Source organism: Protomyctophum parallelum (genome assembly GCF_964188405.1).
Source record: "Protomyctophum parallelum genome assembly, chromosome: 16".
Taxonomy (NCBI): Eukaryota; Metazoa; Chordata; class Actinopteri; order Myctophiformes; family Myctophidae; genus Protomyctophum; species Protomyctophum parallelum.
In genome coordinates, this window is record NC_139711.1 from 24,182,049 (window position 1) to 24,200,787 (window position 18,739).

General features: G+C 42.9%; 1 protein-coding gene across 1 annotated transcript in view; it reads right to left on the bottom strand.

The window, feature by feature from the left end:
• LOC310873188 (ecto-NOX disulfide-thiol exchanger 2-like) overlaps positions 1-17,129 on the bottom strand; it is a gene marked incomplete at both ends in the record, with an annotated part of 33,972 nt that extends 16,843 nt beyond the window's left edge. The window contains 5 exons of the mRNA XM_083785510.1: positions 663-875; positions 3,294-3,527; positions 4,535-4,741; positions 7,393-7,548; positions 17,018-17,129. Coding sequence (XP_083641636.1) covers positions 663-875; positions 3,294-3,527; positions 4,535-4,741; positions 7,393-7,548; positions 17,018-17,129 — 922 coding nt within the window. The remainder of the gene's footprint in view (positions 1-662; positions 876-3,293; positions 3,528-4,534; positions 4,742-7,392; positions 7,549-17,017) is intronic.
• Between the last annotated feature and the right edge of the window lie 1,610 nt (positions 17,130-18,739).

Consider the following 18,739-nt stretch of genomic DNA (forward strand, 5'->3'; position numbering starts at 1 on the left):
TGCACGTAACTCGAGAACCGTTTGCCCCACCGACTTCTAATTCGACACACGCGTTCCACCCCCCCGCAGTGGCCGGTACCCCCACAGGGATTACAGTGCCCGGTATCTCCAGAACCACCACAAAAGGCTCTGCTCAGGCTCTGCCAGTGGGCCTAATCAGCCTAAATCCCCTCACCTGTGCAATTTCCAGCCTCTGCCTCAGCCAGTTGATTGTCATGGCAACCCCACACCTGACAATTGATTACTTAACCCGTCCACTTTTCACAGTCAGTTTGCACTCTTCAGACAGACAGATACAGAGATCTCCATATACAGTATGGGCACAAAAGGGACACAGACAGATAGTTAAAACAGGTGCTATGACAAGTTGACAACTAGCATATAAATCTCATTGCTTATACATCTTTCTTTGAGATTTAAAAAATCCGATCTTTTCTCCTCGATTCCGATCTTTTGAAAATCATGAGTTCGGAGCTGATTTCCGATCACCCGATCCGATCGGGACAACCCTAATTATTAGGATCCCAAGTTACATCGTTCTCAAGTAGTCCAGTGGCCAATGGGCACGTACAGGTCTAGTTCATTAAATTATCACTGAGCAGTGGAAAATACACTAAATTATCTAAATAATCCATTCACAGTGTGTGGTGCTGTACACTCACATTGAACCAGTATCGCGGACAGGGCATTCTTCAGCTTCTCTTTGGCTTCCTCCATCTCCTTCTCATGCTGAGTCTTCTCACCCATCAGACGGCGGATGTGGCTGTTGGAGGACTGGATCATGGAGTAGAAGTTGTTGGCGTTCCGGCGGTTCACCTCGCCTCTCTCCACCCAGGTCAACAGCACCCGCACCGCCTCAGGAAATGTACCGTCATCTGACCAAAGAAGAGAGGAGGAAAGGAATTTAGAAAAAAAGAAGAGTCAGGGGTTCAAATATGTGAAAGTAGTAAAAACAAAAACAAAACAACATTCTGACCAAATTCTGAATAAGAGTTTTCATTAGTAAGTAACTAGCATGTAATTTCGAGAATAAATAATACTTGAATGAATTAATTAACTACATGCAGTTTGTAAATAAATGCCTATTACTGGAAACTTACTAAAATTACTCATCATTGTAAATACTTCCTCAATAATGGTACAGGGAAAGCGAGAGAGAGAGAGAGAGAGAGAGAGAGAGAGAGAGAGAGAGAGAGATGGGGGCTGTAGAGATCTGTCCAAGGATGTAAATTAGCATAAATTAGCATTGAATAGTGAAAGCAGTCTGACAGCCTTCGTCTTACTCTGAAATGCAAGTGTTTCAATAGGCATCAGGCTTACCTACATTGTAGTAGTGATACACTGTAGTAGGTTAATTTAAGGTTGCATCATTCGCCTGTCTGCCATGCATTTATGGTAAAGACACGCTTCAAGCACTCGAGAATATAGACGAATCCACAGAGCGCCGGCCTGTAATTGCAGTTTCATTATGGCTGCTTGCCACCGCAGTTATGATTGCCGCTCTGTAGCGCTTCTGTGCTCCCGACACCCATCGCTCATGCTAATAAAAAGAAGACAGAGATTCTCCTCTTCCAAGGTACGTGACGTCCTGTCCCATGCAGGATCTATAACTATTTCTATAGGCAACGCCCTGGTGACATCGGTCTAGACCAGGGGTTCTCAACGTTTTTGGCTGGGGACTCCCGGAAATGCTTTGCCCATGTCTCACGACCTCCGCCCTGCCCCCCTCCCCACCACCAATACAAATAGACTGCTACAATATCCTTAATAATAGAGAAAATACATCATTAATAAATACCAAATATAATAATTAATTCAAGGCACACATTGTAGCGGTCACTCAATCCTGTAGGTTTACACTCTATAGTTTCAACTCTGCATGTGAGTGCTATGGACATGACATCTGAAGCGCCCCTCCACTCAAAAGTGGAGAGTGTCATCCAGGGCTGGACTGGCCATAGGACGTACCGGGCATATTCCCGGTGGGCCGCAACCGTAGGGGGCTGCCATTATATAAAAGAATAATAACATAAATACAAAATTGACAGGCAGGCAGGCCAATAGGCGGCAGGCCACCAGGAAAGGTCCGGGCATGCTGCCATTCTGCCAGTGCCATCATGATAATTTCACTGTACCTGTATCAGTGAGTGACAAATAAACCCTCTTCTATTTGACCTCAGGTCAAATGCTTGGCTGCGGTGTGTAGTACCAGCATTCAAATCCGAGGGGGGTAAAAAATGTCTGGCCTTCTTTGGCCCTTGGTCGTGGAATGATCTACAGTCCAGACTAAAACTGGCTTTGAAAGTTCCCTTGAGAAGTTTCAAAAGGATAATCTTTGATGTACAGTCCAACACCTGCACATGTTTGGATATGTACTAGCCTATGTTCATGCCTATATATATATTTTTTTTTATATATTTATCGGCTCAGATCGTGTAGATTGTGTATATGGTGTATTTTGCCCTGCTGCTAAAAAGTAGGACAGGTGACTTGTTGTATTTATGCATAGGTACTTATGGATGGTGTATTATGGATGTTGTATTTGCTGGTTCAAAATGTAAAATTGACGATGTGGTATTGAAGTGTAATTTTAATTTCTGCCTCTTGGCCAGTTCCCACTTGTAAAAGAGACGCAGTCTCAATGTGATTTTACTGGTTAAATAAAGGTTAAATAAAAATAAATAAATAAAATCCTTATTGCCAGCAGCATTCTCGTGAGAGCAACAAAGGGTTGTGTAGTTGTCTGTTGGTTTTCATCATTTATGTTGTTCTGTAAAAGTGGTGGTATTAGGGCTTGTTTGTTTGTGTGTGCCTCGATGGAGCGGGTTTAGTTTCTGCTATCTGCCACCACTAATAGAAATCCTGTTCAGCATCTTTTCCCTTAAAGCTTCTTGACAAACAGCTTTGCTGACAGTACAGGAAACAGAGATCAGACACCATGACTGAAAAACTACTATTTTGTCATACGTCCAGAACTGTTACTTTTGCGCAATGAGGGCTACATGACTTTTGCAGCATTCAAATTCAAAGATAGTAAAAGTATCAGATCGACAAGCTCAAAACACGCCGATTTGCACTACGTGATGTTTTTAATTGTGTGACACTGTAGTATGATCAAATTAAATTTGGCATTAATCTACAAAACAATATATGGAGATAAGAGGTTTATCATCACTGTTTTCCATGATGCCTGGCTCTGTGGCTGCTGCCCTTCACAGGCACAGAGGTACATCTCTCTCTAGGTTGTCAGATAAATTAGATTGCGGTTTGAATAACTGGTGACTGTACAGTACCTTTGATCTTGTCTCCCAGCTGGCTACATTCATGATCAGAGTAGTGGGTGATGGTTGGTGGGGAGGGCGGGCGGAAGCGGTCCTCCTCCATCTTGCGTCGGTGTCTCTCCTCTCTGGCCAGAGCGCGCTGATTACACTCCCACTCATACAGGTCATCTCTGGCCTGAGCAAAGTCCACGTGGAGGCGACCAGAGTCCTTCTTGTCTGAGCTGGAGCCCAGACGGATGCGGTAGCCTGCAGAGGAGAGACAAGAAGAGGTTAGAAAGCGACAATGTGGAGGAGAGACAAGATGCTCGCTGCCAAAGATGTCTTTGATGTCTTTTGGAGGTTTTATCTGATTTATCAGAATAGCCTCTTTTATATTTACTGTATACATATAGTAGCTTCCTCTATGCTAGGCAATGCTCGCTTCCGCTGTGGTCCATCATTAAAATGTTTCCCTGCCGTCCACTTCCATTATAAGTAGAGTATAGTGAAGTCACCGGATTTCTCCTCCCATCCACTTGCATTGAGGCATAGCGCATGAGGCGATTTCAATTGGGCCATACGTGAACGTGCCGGGCAGATTAGTTATGGCTGATTATTTCTTCCGGCTCAACCGGGGTGAATTTCAGGGCTTGAGGGACAATGAGGGACATTAGACTGAATCACGGGCAGCAGTCAATTAAAGCCCTGAATGGCCAGGCTCCTAGCTATGTCTCCGACATGATGAAACCATATAAACCACTAAGGTCCTCAGACAAGGCCCTCCTGGAGACTCCTACAACTCAGCTTGTCACTAAGGGCGGCAGGGCTTTTGCACCCAGGGCCCCCACGCTCTGGAATGCCCTACCTACTGACCTAAGATGTGCAAAATCAATATCCACGTTTAAAACTCTCCTGAAAACCCACCTTTATGTAAAAGCCTTTTCCTAACCTAATTTGTATGCCTGCTATTGCATGGATTGATCTTTTGTTGTTCTATTTTGATGTAAAGCACTTTGTGACTTTGTATAGAAATGTGCTATAGGCCTATAAATAAATCCATTATCATTATCATTACTGTGATATAAGTGGGCGAAGGCAGATCGTGCAAGAAGCCATTTTAGTATGAACATCTTGGGAAGATTATATGTCTTGTGTTGTGTGTTTTGAGTATTGGTTCCAATATTCAGTTCAGTGACCACCATCATGCAGCTACAGGAAGTAAACAGGAGATGACATGTATTTATTTTTTGTGTGTCTTGGATAAAATGTCTCACCGGACAGGAAGAGAGCCCTGTCCACGGTGCACTCCTCTGCGAAGCGGATGTGACAGAAGTTCTTCTTGCTCTTGCGGATGGTGACAATTTCTCCGCACTGTCCAAACACCTCCACGATCAGCTGGTCTGTGGAGTTCTCTGGGAGGCCGCCCACGAACACCGTCTTACAGCCTGGTGGGCGCTCTCTGAAACCCGGATGTGGAAGGTCTGTCGAACGTGGAGAAACGGAAGAACAGTGTTATGTGTTTGACCTGCCGCAGGATGGAATACTCCTACTGCTGGGCAGGTGTCAACCTTTTTATCAATGTTACTTTTGGTTGCAGTTAAACAGACCGCCTTAGGTCTGTGGTTGTAGGTAAAGGATAATTCCTTACATTACATTACATTACATAACGGAAATAAGAAAGTAGCCAGCACACAGGGAATGTCCTTTTCACGTGGTATATTTACCTCTCATGGACAAGCAACGGAACACTTCGACCTGAAACGCGTTGAGGAAGACCTATCGGGTCACATTCGACCGTGCACGCTGCGTCTTAGGCTAAATCGCTTATTTTGATCGCTCTAAATTGTTTATTCTTTCTACACATCTGTCTTTCATAATGACCAGATAAACTTGCACAGTGTTTTGTCCAAAGGAGCCTATGTCCCACGTGCCTGCTCTGAGTCCGCTCCGGATGTTGTTATGTAATTTTACACCTGTACCACTCATTATTAGATATAATAATATCAGATTAAGCCAGGTCCAGGTAAGAAAATGGTTAATCCGGAATTCTCCTTTAAACAGACTGATTTATTAGGTCCGTGGTTACAATTAAAGTCACCTAATAGGTTGTAGTTAAAACGACCTATATGTCATTGGGTCTAGTTAAAATGAGCTATAGATGTTAAAATGAGCTAGATGTTGTTGTAGTTAAACAGACTGATTTATTAGGTCCGTGGTTACAATTAAAGTCACCTAATAGGTTGTAGTTAAAACGACCTATATGTCATTGGGTCTAGTTAAAATGAGCTATAGATGTTAAAATGAGCTAGATGTTGTTGTAGTTAAAGAGACTGATCTATAGGCCTGTGGTCGTATTCATTGGCGGCCTTCAATTCAGTCGTTTCAATTGAAATGGGCCTCGAGCCTCCAGGGGCCTCCCGATTAAAAGTGTGTGTATATATATAATTATTATTATTTGCAGTAGTATTAATAGTAGTAGTAGCAGTAGTAGTAATATTGCATTGCATCGCAGCCTTCCAATCAATTATTCAGAGAGGTCTGTCCTCAGGACACCCTGCATTCCCATGGACATGGTACAGAGTTATGCGATGGAACAATGTGGACACTCAGACCCCTTTTCCACCGGTTGGGTTCAGTTCTTTTTGGTTCTTAGTCCCAGATCTCCAAAATTGGAATGTTAATTATGAATGGAGGGGGCTATACTTATATTAAATTGTAGAATTGTAAAGTAAATTAATATACGATATATGATACCCCTTCCACAGTAGTGGCTTTTTAATATTTTCGAATTTGTAATACAATAAATCATTGTCTTCGTGTAAGTAACCAACTGGGGAAATTTCATGGTGATAATCTAATATAGGTATGGTTTTGCCGATTCAATCCATGATATTTCTCCTTTTTTGTGTATTGTATTGTATTGTATTGTATTGTATTGTATTGATTGTAGTTAGGACCCTCTCGAAAACGAGATACTGTATCTCAATGGGGTATTCCTAAATAAAGAATTTCAAACAAACAACATGATTAACATTCCAATTTTGGAGCTCTGGCTCTGGACTAAGAACCACTATAAGAACTGAACCGGTTCCCATTGGGAACCAACCGGTGGAAAAGGGGTAACAGAGTTCCTGGCTGCAAGCCAGTCTTCAGGAATAGATGTGTCCCTGATGACTGCTGTCTCTGTGGCCACTCGATGCTACTGGTCTGCTACACAAACCCATCCATCACCTAGATAATTTATTAGATAAATATTTTCACAATCTGACCTGCTAGAACCAGGACACTCCAACCCTCGCTTATTGGGAATGCCAAGGATCATAGCACAACACCACAGCACAACACAACAAGACACTCCCAGTCAGGGTGTTTTTGTTTAAATATGAGAAACCTTTCAGACAGACAGACAGACAGACAGACTGACACTGAAACTGTGTTTCAACAGGTCACACTTTCAGTAGCCTGAAAGAGACCTATGCTTTTCTGGGCATAGAGGGGCGGGTCAATCTACCGCTGGACACGGATTGGTTCACCAACCTTGAAGGAAGAGTGTTTGTGTGAGAGAGAGATTAGACACAGGTGCCGGGGATTTGAAAACAAAACACCTGCGGTCTCCGAGGCTACACTTCCACTTACATTCTTCCTTTTACTGCTTACCTGCTCTTTCCATTTATGAACCCTTCTTCTCTCTACTATGCACATGCATCACTTTACTGTAAATTGCACATAGACCTAATGCAGGAGACAGCAGGACGTTGCGTTATTGGAAATGAGCGCTTCCAAACTCTGACACCTCAATCACCTGCACAGAATTTCTAGATTGTAGATTGCCATAGAATGTCTATGGTGGATTTTTACGAAACTAAAGCTTTGCAGATGGAAAGAATAATTCAAGCTTTCCGTACAGCTGCAATGTTGGCGAGTTTATTGTTGTTTAAAACAATCAGATAGGACTTTTCTGTTTGGATGTATGGGCAACTGTCAAGGCCAGAAAGTTGTTTTTTTTGGCCACTCAGTAGGCGTTCACGCATAACGGTCACGCGCATATAGCCTCTATTCATCTAACGTCAAAAGGTGTAATGTCAGAGAATAACAAGTCTTTTCAGTTATTATTATAACCATGTAAACATACTGGGGTTCGCGGGGAAGAGGGTGCAGCTCTTGCAGTGAATGATGTCCTTCATGATTGGGACATCCTGGGAGATGGGCGGGGCCATCATGCCCAGGCCGGGCATCATGGGGTTCATGGGAGGGATGCCATTCATCACGCCGAGGTTGGCATCAAAATCTGGATGGTGTCAGAGAAACGTTTGTGAAGAATACACAGCGATGTCTGGCTGCTGGGAATGCACAGAGCCATAGAGTAAGACAAAGTCTTACAACATTGAGGGGGGGCAGAAAACTGAGTGCTCGAGCGCTTTGCATGCAGCCTGGACAGTGACAAGCTGGAGTTTGAAATGCATTGGTTTCAACAAGGGTGGCGCAAATAAGAGCTATTTTAGGCATGTGTGCAACATGACAACTGTTTTAAAGTATTGTACAGTGACAACTAAAGTCTCTGTAATGTGTATGTTGTACTATTACTAAAAAAAAACTATCTTTAAGATCATTAAAGCTGGGCTGTTGCCTCAGTCCAGTGCATTCTGCCAACATCCGGTCCAGGACTTTGTCACTGTTTGCTATGCTCTTCAGCAATAGAAGTCTATGTAGAAGAGCCACCATTAAACTGGCCCCATGAAGTGAATGGAGTTGTCGCAACTCTGTCTGTACTCTATGGCTCTGGGAATGCAGAGAGAGAGAGAGAGAGAGAGAGAGAGAGAGAGAGATATGGTGGGAGTAGAAACATCCAGACACAGATGAACTGAACTGTGATGCAAAACAATTAAAGGTCCTTTCAAACGGGAAGCGATGAACGCACACGTTGACGCATGGATCAAGGACAGGTCTGCTACAGGTCTGTTCAAGAGGGCTGCAACAACGCAAGCGTAAAAAAAAAGCTAAACAGCATCCAGGTCTGGTGAGTTGCGGGCGTGTGCACAAAACGAGCACAAGCGCAACAAATTCACAGGACCGCACTCACGTAAATCTGCCCCTCGACTTCTCAGCGCGTACAGAAAAAAATGCAGGTCTCATTGAAAATAAACTATAGGCGTGTGTTAGATCGCTTCCTGTTTGAAAGGCCCTACTGTTCTCTATTAATCCATTAAGACCTGCAGGCCGATTCACGTAAATGGTGCATTTATATGGCACCTTTATTTTTAAAGCACTTTACAATGTGCATTACATTCACACACCACCAGTAGAGGAAACCATGCAAGGCACCAAATTGCTCATGGGGAGAAGTTAGGGGTTCCGTGTGTGGCTCAATAAAAGGACACTTCAACACATACCAGTGGGAGCTGGCCTGGGGATCTTACAGAAGCGGCCGCTTTACCTCCTGGGCCAATACCGCTCACTCAATGGCAGTTCATTCACACAATATACCAGACACATTATCGAATTCAGAAACGGGTCTCATGGTCGCAGCTTACGTATTTCCTGTAGGCGGAGCAGACATAGCTGTGGGGTAAACCCGCACCTCTTCTACTACAGTGAATGGTAGAGTGACTGATGTTAGTCTGCCTCAAACGTTACTCTTTACTCGTTACGCTTTTTACTAACACTAACATTACAAAGATGCCCAGAACATCGGGATGAACCTGTGTAGTTGCTCCAACAGTAGTGGCAACATAAAAAATAAAAATAAAACGGAATGTCAAAATATCCACCGCGGTGGACCGCGGTGTACTTTAAGTACAGCAGCCTTGTGTTCATAGAACAGAACGATTGGGTATTGGGTAAGACTGATGTTATGTATCTTTCAGGACCTTTCACTGCTTCGTCTCAACCATTACTCTATGGCTCTGGTCTCAGCCACCGTGGTGGATATTTTCACATTCCGTTTTGTTTTTTTATGTTGTCACTACTGTTGGAGCAGCCATTGACTACACAGGTTCATCCCGATGTTCTGGCATGGTCAGTTGGTCACGGTGTCACGGACGGACCACAGTGATAGAGACAAACAGACCGACAGGACAGGAGGAGATGCACCTATTTGCAAAACAGAAGCGTGTGTGTGCCTATTTGTCATTTAATTCATGCAGGTTCTCAGGTTTTCGTTCACTATATCTTGTTGTATATTAAATTAAAAATACTTTAATTGTTGTGATATCAGGAGACTGAACCCAAAATGCAGAGTCTCAAAACAGTAAGGTTCAAATTAAACTTATGTATTAAAGTATGAGGCAAAAAGCACAAGGCAGCAGACACAGAGAAAAACAACGAACCAGGAACACACAGGACAGCTCAGGGAAAATTACATATGTTGTGACGGTGAGTGTTTGTAAGGACTCCAGTATAAATAGAATGCAGGTAAATTATCAAAGTGTTCACAGGTGGGCTGACGAGGGAGTAGGAGACAGGCGAGCAGTGTGATGGAATGGAATGAGGGAGTGGCCAGGGTGAAGACATGGTCTGTGCAGAGACAGACCCTGACATTAATAATTTAATATACAGTTGCTTGCAAATTGCGGGGGGGGGGGGGGCAGCAAGGCAAGTGAGGCGAGAGGAGAAACAGACAGGGTAGGCCTACAGCTTTATTTAATTCATGCAGGTGTTCGTTCTTTATTTATTTAAGAACACACCAGTTGGGCTTGCAAGTTGCATGTGCGTGCATGCGTGCGTCTGTGTGTGTGTGTGTGTGTGTGTGTGTGTGTGTGTGTGTGTGTGTGTGTGTGTGTGTGTGTGTGTGTGTGTGTGTGTGTGAGAGGGGGGGGGGGGTGCGGCGGGCAGCAAGGCAAGTGCTAAGGGCATGCGGGGGAAACTTTTGTGGTCGTATTGCAGTAGTTCATGTTGCAAAAACGAGGTCGAGGCTTGATTTCATAGGGCGTGCCAGATTGATTTCAGCCGTCACATTTATCACTGCTAGGAATGAAAATAAAGATCAGCTGTTTGCGATCACTTTATAAATGCAGTGGCGACGTGAGTGTACTACAAAACCGACGCTCGAATTTGGGGCAGATTTTACACTCAATTGATAAATGAGGGCCTTTGTGTGTTCTCTTTCCCAAATTTTACTCTACCTTTGCAATAGGGAGAGCACGCACGCACAAGCAAGCAATTTCACCCACTTTTACCGTGTAACTGTGATGTGACAATTTGTTTGATTGATTGATTTATTGATTGATTGATTGAGAAAAAAAACATCTGTAGTGTTTTTTTTTGTATGCCTGACATAAAGCTGGTTCACTGTTCATTCTCGGATTAATTCCATTCATCAGGTTTCTTTGGATTTTGGACCATTCACTGTAAAACTCTGCCTTAGTCAACACCACCGAGTAGGTAAACAATAGAAATAACGTGGGCGAACCACCCCTTTAATTCAAACTTCATGTTCTATTTTACATTGTGATTCTCTGGCTGATTCTTCTGTCAACACCAGTGACCCAGAAACAACACAATACACAGCTTCTCATGAATAAATCATCTGACAAACACCATGCATATTTAACAAGCCTTATCAGACTCACACTCGCCTTGTCATTTCCTCCTTCTGTTTGAAAAATTACTTTTATTTTTTTACCACAATCTGCTGGTGAAATACATGGATTTTCTGTTCATTCATGTGTGCACACTGGGACTGGATGTGAAATGTTTATTAAACGTTCATTGTGAATAGAAGCTTAATTGGAACCGGATCGAAGAGCTGTGTGTAATGTAAGTAAACAAGACATTTAGAGCAGTGATTTAGATCAGTGGTTTTCATAAATAGCAGATACATTGTGGTATTGACTAATTTAACGTAGCCTCGTCACCTGTTCTCCCTGACAAACTCATTACAGACTGCCAACTCATGCAAACCTATTTCAAACATGCCGACTGTCAAAGGCAGACTTACCATTGGGCTAGGGTGGGCTGCAGCCCGGGGGCTATATATCTTTTTAATGATAAAATTGTAAAGTATTAAAATCCAATTCAAGTGAAATGTGTTTATAGTTATTGTATTTAGTTGTAAAAACACTAATGTTACTGCTGCAGAATTAGTTACATTTTCACTAGAAACAGACTGTATCAAATATGAGGGACTGACTTTCATAAACAATACAGAACAATATCGCCGATACAGTTTGGACCACAATTCTTATATGAGACGATTTTAAGATGACCCCATGTTATTCTCCATAGAGAAAAACTTCCATGAACCAGGGGATGAGCGAGTGACGTCAGGACTTCAACACCTGACAAATTATTTGAAAATAATGTACAATATTTGACTGTCCCCCACATAAGCAAACAAAACATACTCTCTCCCCATGCCTTCAGCCTGGTGGAGACAATAATGTTATAGTGAATCTACCCCCACCTGAAGAATACGTCTATTCATGTTGAAAGTGAAGGACAGACGGTGTGTTTAACATGCCTTAAGGCTTAGCAATACGGTTTGTCTTATTAAAAATAATATAAAAAAATCATACTTATGTGAAGTGAGGGCGCTCTTATCATCATACATCATCATATAGTAGATCACAAAAAATATAGATCTCAGCCAATCAAATCATTGCTATGGGGCTGATCAGCCAATCACAAGCCAATGTTTGTGTTCACACATACCCGGAAAGCTGGGCATAGAGTCCAAAATCCAGTATACATCAAAAACTGTGAATTGTGAATCAGACTCTAAGGCTAAGCCATGTTTATTGGTGTGTGTCAATACAAAAGTGGAAATGTGAGTAGTTTGTCCTCCATTAGTCTCTCCGTCAATTCAAAGAAAAGAGGGCAGTGTTTTCGTTTATTGTTTGACAATGGGTTCTCAAATTGGTGCTCCATTGATTCAAAATGTGGGATATGCTAGCATTTTGCGATTCCTGTTTTCGACAGTTTGCCTTATCTAAGAGATCTTGAGCGCCTGCTCTATGAAAGAGCTCTTGTTTATCTCTCTTCGAAAAGGAGTATGACTGTGTGTCTCCAGATATTATTCATCTTTATGGTTGGTTTTAACTAACTAAATGTCCTCCATGTACAACAGACAAGGATGCAGCCTGCACAACATGATTACCCAAACATTTATATCTACGCATGCCATAATATTAGATTACACACACAGTTCTGTTAGTATGCAGTTACACCACACACACAAATCTTTATTTCATATTTATTAACCTTTAGTTATTATTGTATATAAGACATCCTGTCCTATTTCACGATTTTTGAGGGGCGCTAGCCCCTCCTGTAAACAGCTATAGTGTAGATTCTGTCTTAACACAAACAATAAATGCCATTGACAATGAATGGAGAATTTACGTCAATGCGTCATTATGTGTCTGAGCAAATTGGCTGTTGGTATGTCGGTGGAAACCCTTGGCCAAAAAGGGACCGTGATTGGTCATGGTGACGTAACTAAGGTATGTTTCAAGGTTGGTAAGGTCAATAATTGATTAGAGCGCCCCTCACTTCACACGGGTGTGATTATTTATTATAACCCATTTATTTTTTCACTCAGTGTCAATTTGTCTAATGTAGAGCTAGCTACCTGCCAACCTGGGGAGAGCAACGGACTGACCTCATGCTTCCTTCAATGCATGAGGAGTCCAAGCCGCTTCTTTTCACCTAGGGAGGGGGTTTCCCAATTGGACACGCGTGGAAGGAAGGAACAAACTATTCCAACCAGTTCCTTTCCCCTCCTTCAGGCTGGCCAGGGGGAGGCAGTATAGAGACCAGGATTACTGCATGTTTTTTTTGTGAGGGTACCTACACGGTGAGAACATGCAGATTGATAAAAAGAACATAGAGAAGACCACTATGTACAGTACTATCCTATTCTACCCCAGATTTGAACCCGGTGTCCTACATAAGTGCTGAAATGTTTTACCATTGAGCTAATCTGTTTGCTTGCCCAGGGGATAAATTTAATCTTGACCATCAGGTCAGATCCTGTATAGGTGAGACACAAGTAAGACGCGCAAACGCGGGAAGCGAACGCAGCTCATAAATGGCAATAACAACAATTAGAATAAATTACATTACATACTTTTTTAAGGTTTTCTTTTTAAAGTTCTCTTTTTTTAAGATTTTATTTTTAAAATGGAAGCCATCGTTCTCACGATAATGAAAATCAAAAAAATAAAATAATAATAATTGTTTAAAAAATAATCTGCCTAATGATGATGTCACTGGAAGACAGTTTCGAAACTGCCCACAGCCCTCATATGATACACAGACTGAGTAGAAAAAAATCGTGCCATTTTATCATGATTATTAGTGAGGACCTATTATATGAACATATGTTGAAAAGTGGTGAAGTGGACCTTTAAGTGTTTTTAAAGGGTTTTTTTTAAGTTAAGTTTTTTCTTTTTCATTTTAAGTTAAGTTTTTTTTAAGTTAAGTTGTGTGTGTGTGTGTGTGTGTGTGTGTGTGTGTGTGTGTGTGTGTGCGCGCGCGTTTGTGTGTTTTGTGTGATACAGCTGCGCCCTCTGGTGGCGGGCAGGTGGTGTAACATCGGGACAGACAGACATGATCTGCAGGGTCTCATAGTTAGTGCTCATTGCGTTCGCAATCACTGCGTTCGCAATGACCCTATTGACACTATCTATATGTCTTAATAGAAGAGCAGGGAAACAAAATACAACCACTCCAATTGTATAATGTTATATTGTATTAACATACATTAGCATACAGATTGGACATTACATTTTATTAATTTATAAAAAGTTACATAGTGTCTCTTTAAGGACAGAGAGTGTAAAAGCATCATGCTAGCACACATCTTCATAGCTGGACAGAGTGAAGTGACAGCAGAGTGGAATGGCGGTGAGTTGAGTTGTGAACCTCATGCTTCATAGTAAATGCTTCCCCAGCTTGTAATGAGCTTGGATAAATAATAAACCTGAGCAATGAAGCCCCAGTGTTTTTCATTAATCTCCCCTCTTGGTTCTGAACCATTAAACGTGATGTTATTAAACCAACGTCAGTGGAATGACATCGGCCTGGATGGAGTGGTGCTCAGTTTTCCCTTAAGGATGAAGAATGACATTATCTAAAGAGAGACATGTCGTAATTCATCTGCACTATAGTGTTTGTTACAGTCGGCAGCCATGTTACAGTCTGCAGCCTATACAGCTTTAATATATGGAGTGAGTTAGAGCAGTGGTTCTCAAAGTGGATGTCTGGGGACCCCCAATGGTCCTTGAGGGGGTTCCAGCCAAATTGTGAATAGTTAGGAACCAAATGGACTGTTATTGGTCTGTAACTGAGTGTGCATGGTCTATTTGATTCCATTTATACGCTTTCAGAGTTAAATTAACTGTGATCTCTAATGACATCCCTAGGGTAGGGTCCTTTGTGCGTTTTTCACAGTGAGCAGTTTCACTTCAAGCACTTTTGCCCTGACCAAATGGATTTTTTTTTGGTTGGCATTGCACTGATAACTATTATAAGTTTTATGACGAGATACGGTGAGATACTTATGAAACACTGACTGTAATGGACATGTTTTTACCTCCGTTGACTCTGTATCATTGACATTATTGTCATGGACAAGACATTGTTCTTCTTTTTTATGCCTCGAATTGCTTCTTCTTCTTTCGTTTATCATATGTGTCATACAGCCTGTGATGATGTGCTCGGCAGTCTGTTCAGGCTCGCCACACTCGCATGCCGCGCTGTCCGACAGGCCCCACTTTTTCATAGATGACTTGAAGCGTCCCATGACCACAGCGCAGACGGTTCAGCGAGGTCCATAGACGGGCGTGGCATGTCTTTTCCTTTTTACGCCACCTGCTGGGTCCCGGATGTATTGTTGGATCCGGGGGAGGGCCCGGCCCGAATTGCTGTACACAACAGTCGTTTTTATTTTTAGAATGGCGCAACCACTCCAAGGAACAGCAATGTCTGTGACGTTGGTTAACCTATGTGTTGGTTAATGAGCACCAGTATGTACCAGTAGGGGCCAGTAGGGGCGCCAGAAACAGAGAGACAGTGCTGTACTGTTGAGAGAGAGAGAGAGAGAGAGAGAGAGAGAGAGAGAGAGAGAGAGAGAGAGAGAGAGAGAGAGAGAGAGAGAGGGGGGGGGGGGGGGGGGGGGGAGTTGCACCACTCGGTTCACACGGGTGTGTTTTTTTCTTACTCTTTACCTGTACCTCTGTAACCTCTTTTATTGCCATCTACACTTATACACATAGCTAGGCTATTGGGACCTATTTATGCCAAATGTATAGACAACCGTTTAATCCATATATGAACGCGCTGTCCGTCTGTTTACCTTTTAGCATTGTTCTTGCTTCGTGTGGACCTTCTCCGTCACCACCAGCGATGCAATTTTTTAATTCAGCTCTGTTGAGCCTCCACCCGACGATTGTAAATCATTTGTGATTTTGTATCGCATCGCTGAGAAAATCTAGCTGCTTGTACTGCTAGCTAAAGGCTGCGGGCTAATGCCAGTGGTGGTCCTTCCGGAGGCCCCCACCTTCCTGTTTAACCCGGAAGGACAACAAGCTCCGTAGAGGGGACCTGGACGCCCGTCCAGGTCCCCTCTACGGAGCATATCGGGCAGTACCAGCATGCTAACACTAGGGGCAGCAAAGGAGTTTTAACTGCTGTGCCGCTTCTGGGCGACTGAATAAATATAGGGATAGTAAAGGAAGGTGTCTGTCTGTCTGTCTACCGGTATCTATCTACACAGATACTACACAGTGTGGATTGGGTTCCCAGAGATAACAATGGTATCAAAAGGGTTCCGTGGCCTAATAATGCATATCAAACCGAGGCTCCTTGAAATTAAAATGGTTGAGAATCACTGGCCATAAAATGTTATGGGGCTCCCGGGCGTATCTTTTCAAATGGAGGTCTGTGCTCCGCAGGCGTCAAATTGGGGGTCCTTGACATGGAAAGGTTTGAGAACCACTGAGGTTGAGTAGATAACGTATATGTAAAACGTACTCCCAAATTGATAACAATTTCACTATTTGGAGTTGGGATCCACATCAGTGGTGTATTGGATAAGACCTACTGTGGTTGTCACAGAGTGCTGTGCTGAGTGATTGCTGGGTTCACGGTTCGAGCCAAATGGAGGGTGTGAGAGCAGAACATGCATGAAGTGCTGCCAGGAGCCAGAGATCTTCCCCCACTTGAAGCAGGGAGAGCCTGCATTTTACAACCCACCATCCTATACCCTTCAGAAAACAAGAGAAAGGTGAAGAGATTGAGTGGCTGGATATGGAAGGGAGGCTATCATCATTGGAGAGTTCTGCAGAACAAGTTTCAATTTATTTTTTCATTTAGAAGCTAGACGAGACCATAGCCACTAGCCATCTTGTCAGAAACCCAGAAGAGTGTCAGTCTAATCAGCCTCTGCCTGCCATCTTATGGATGCGTGTGTGTGTGTGTGTGTGTGTGTGTGTGTGTGTGTGTGTGCGCGCATGTGTGCGTGCGTGTGAATGAGAGCGGGTGTGATTCTCCAGTCCTCAGACTGACAATAGTCAGAACCATGTCTCGCTGACTCAGCTCAGCCTGTTCATTTCAATACAGTCACTCCTAATGGCCGACGCATGTACGTACAATATCATCCTACAAGTCCCCAGTATATAGCAGAGTTCTCTACAGCAAACACTGTAGAGAAAAGGCGGTGACGTCCGCTTTTACATGTCAAGATACAGTCCAGTGTGAAGAAAGCTGTGTACTGTAGTTCTGTTTTAGAGTCATGTGGTATGGTACCTACTGCCTACCTGGCATGAGAGGCTGTTCATTCATGTTCATGGGAGCCATGCCCAGGTTGTTCATGGCTGTAGCCCAGGCACCCGGATCTGACATGGGCATCGTCATGGAGTTGGAGTCCATGGTGATGTTATGGATCCCTTCTGGTGGGGGGGGGGGGGGGGGGGGGGGGGGAGAGAGAGAGAGAGAAAAGATTAGAAGACAGGATTGCAGGATTGACCCTAACCCCCATTCAATAACATCTAAGACCTGAAGTAGAATTGCCTCACCATCCAAGAGGATAGAGACAGATTTAGTACAATTTTAAAAAAGTCTGAAGAGTGAGACGAAAGGAAGAAGTAGAATGAGAGAAGAGAGGACAGGTCAGTGCACTGTTTAAACGTCCACTGAGAGTTGAATCAGCTTGGCCTCCAGACACTTCCAGTTTATCTGATCTTTAACCTGCCTTTTTCTGCCCAGCTTCATTGGCTCCCTATCAATTTTAGATGACATTTTAAGGTACTGCCATTTGTTTTTAAGTTACTTCATGGGCAGGGCACTGATTGATATTTCTGATTTGTTCCACTCCCATGTCAGTCAAAAAAAATACGAAAAAAGTGGCGCAGTCCACTGAGGTTTCCAAATCCCTACTCAAGCGTTCCCCTTGCTTTTAATTAAATCTGAGTGGGCACTGGGTTCTTCTGAGCTTACTTAGTTTTGCACGCTGTCGATGGGTATGTCAAGAGTGTATGGGATTGCGCTTTTGTGATGCTTTGTTTTGTTCTTTCTGTGAAGCACTTTGGTCAACGGCTGTTGTTTTTTAACTGTACTATATAAATAAACATTCAGTTCCTAGTGGCAAAAACATTTAGGCCTGTCACAATTATTTGTGTGTGCATATGAATGTGCGAGCGTGCGTGCGACCATGTGTGCGTGTGTGTATTTGTGTGTTTAAAAGCTCTCTGCTGTGTGTTGCCATAGTGATTCTGATATAACATTCACTGCCATGATGCTGCTGATGATGAGAGCTTCGTGGACGTGTTAACTAATACGACTCTATTAAGAGAGATACTGCTGGAGCATGACTTACATAACAGAGAGCTGGGTGGGTTGGATTTTCTACTGCAGTTTCACTGGGGAAATAGTTGCTATTTCCGCTATTTTAGTAAAAAGTATGAACATTTTCCACATCTATCTTCTATCCAACATATAATTAGGGGAATGTCTGAATGAATGAATGAATGTCTGAAACACTGTCGCTGCTCCTCACTGGCTGCACCAATCGCTCTGAATTTTCACACAGGCATAATTACATTATGGAGGTCTTAACGAGGCCCTTCTTTCAATTTAACTAATTTAACGCTGTTCATTAAATGTATTAGTGCATTAATTCACTAATACATTACAGGTTCATAATAATTACAAAAATTAATAGATATTTTTTTAACATCAGCCGGCCTCACGTGGTGCTATAACGGTCCACTTTAACTTTTGCCCTATAACTCTTGAACCGTAAGTCGTACGGTTCATGACGCATCTCCCCATATCACGCCCATTTGCGTGTCGAAAGACTTTGCACCATTTTGAATTTTCTTCGAAACACACTTTGCCATTCCACCTACAGATTTTGTCGAAATCTCACAAAACTCAGTACAGATGATCTCTGGACATATCTGATTCAAAAACCACAGGCAGAAATGTGATAGTACGTATCGTTCGGTCGTAATTGGCTTAGTGGGAGGGGAATATTTTAC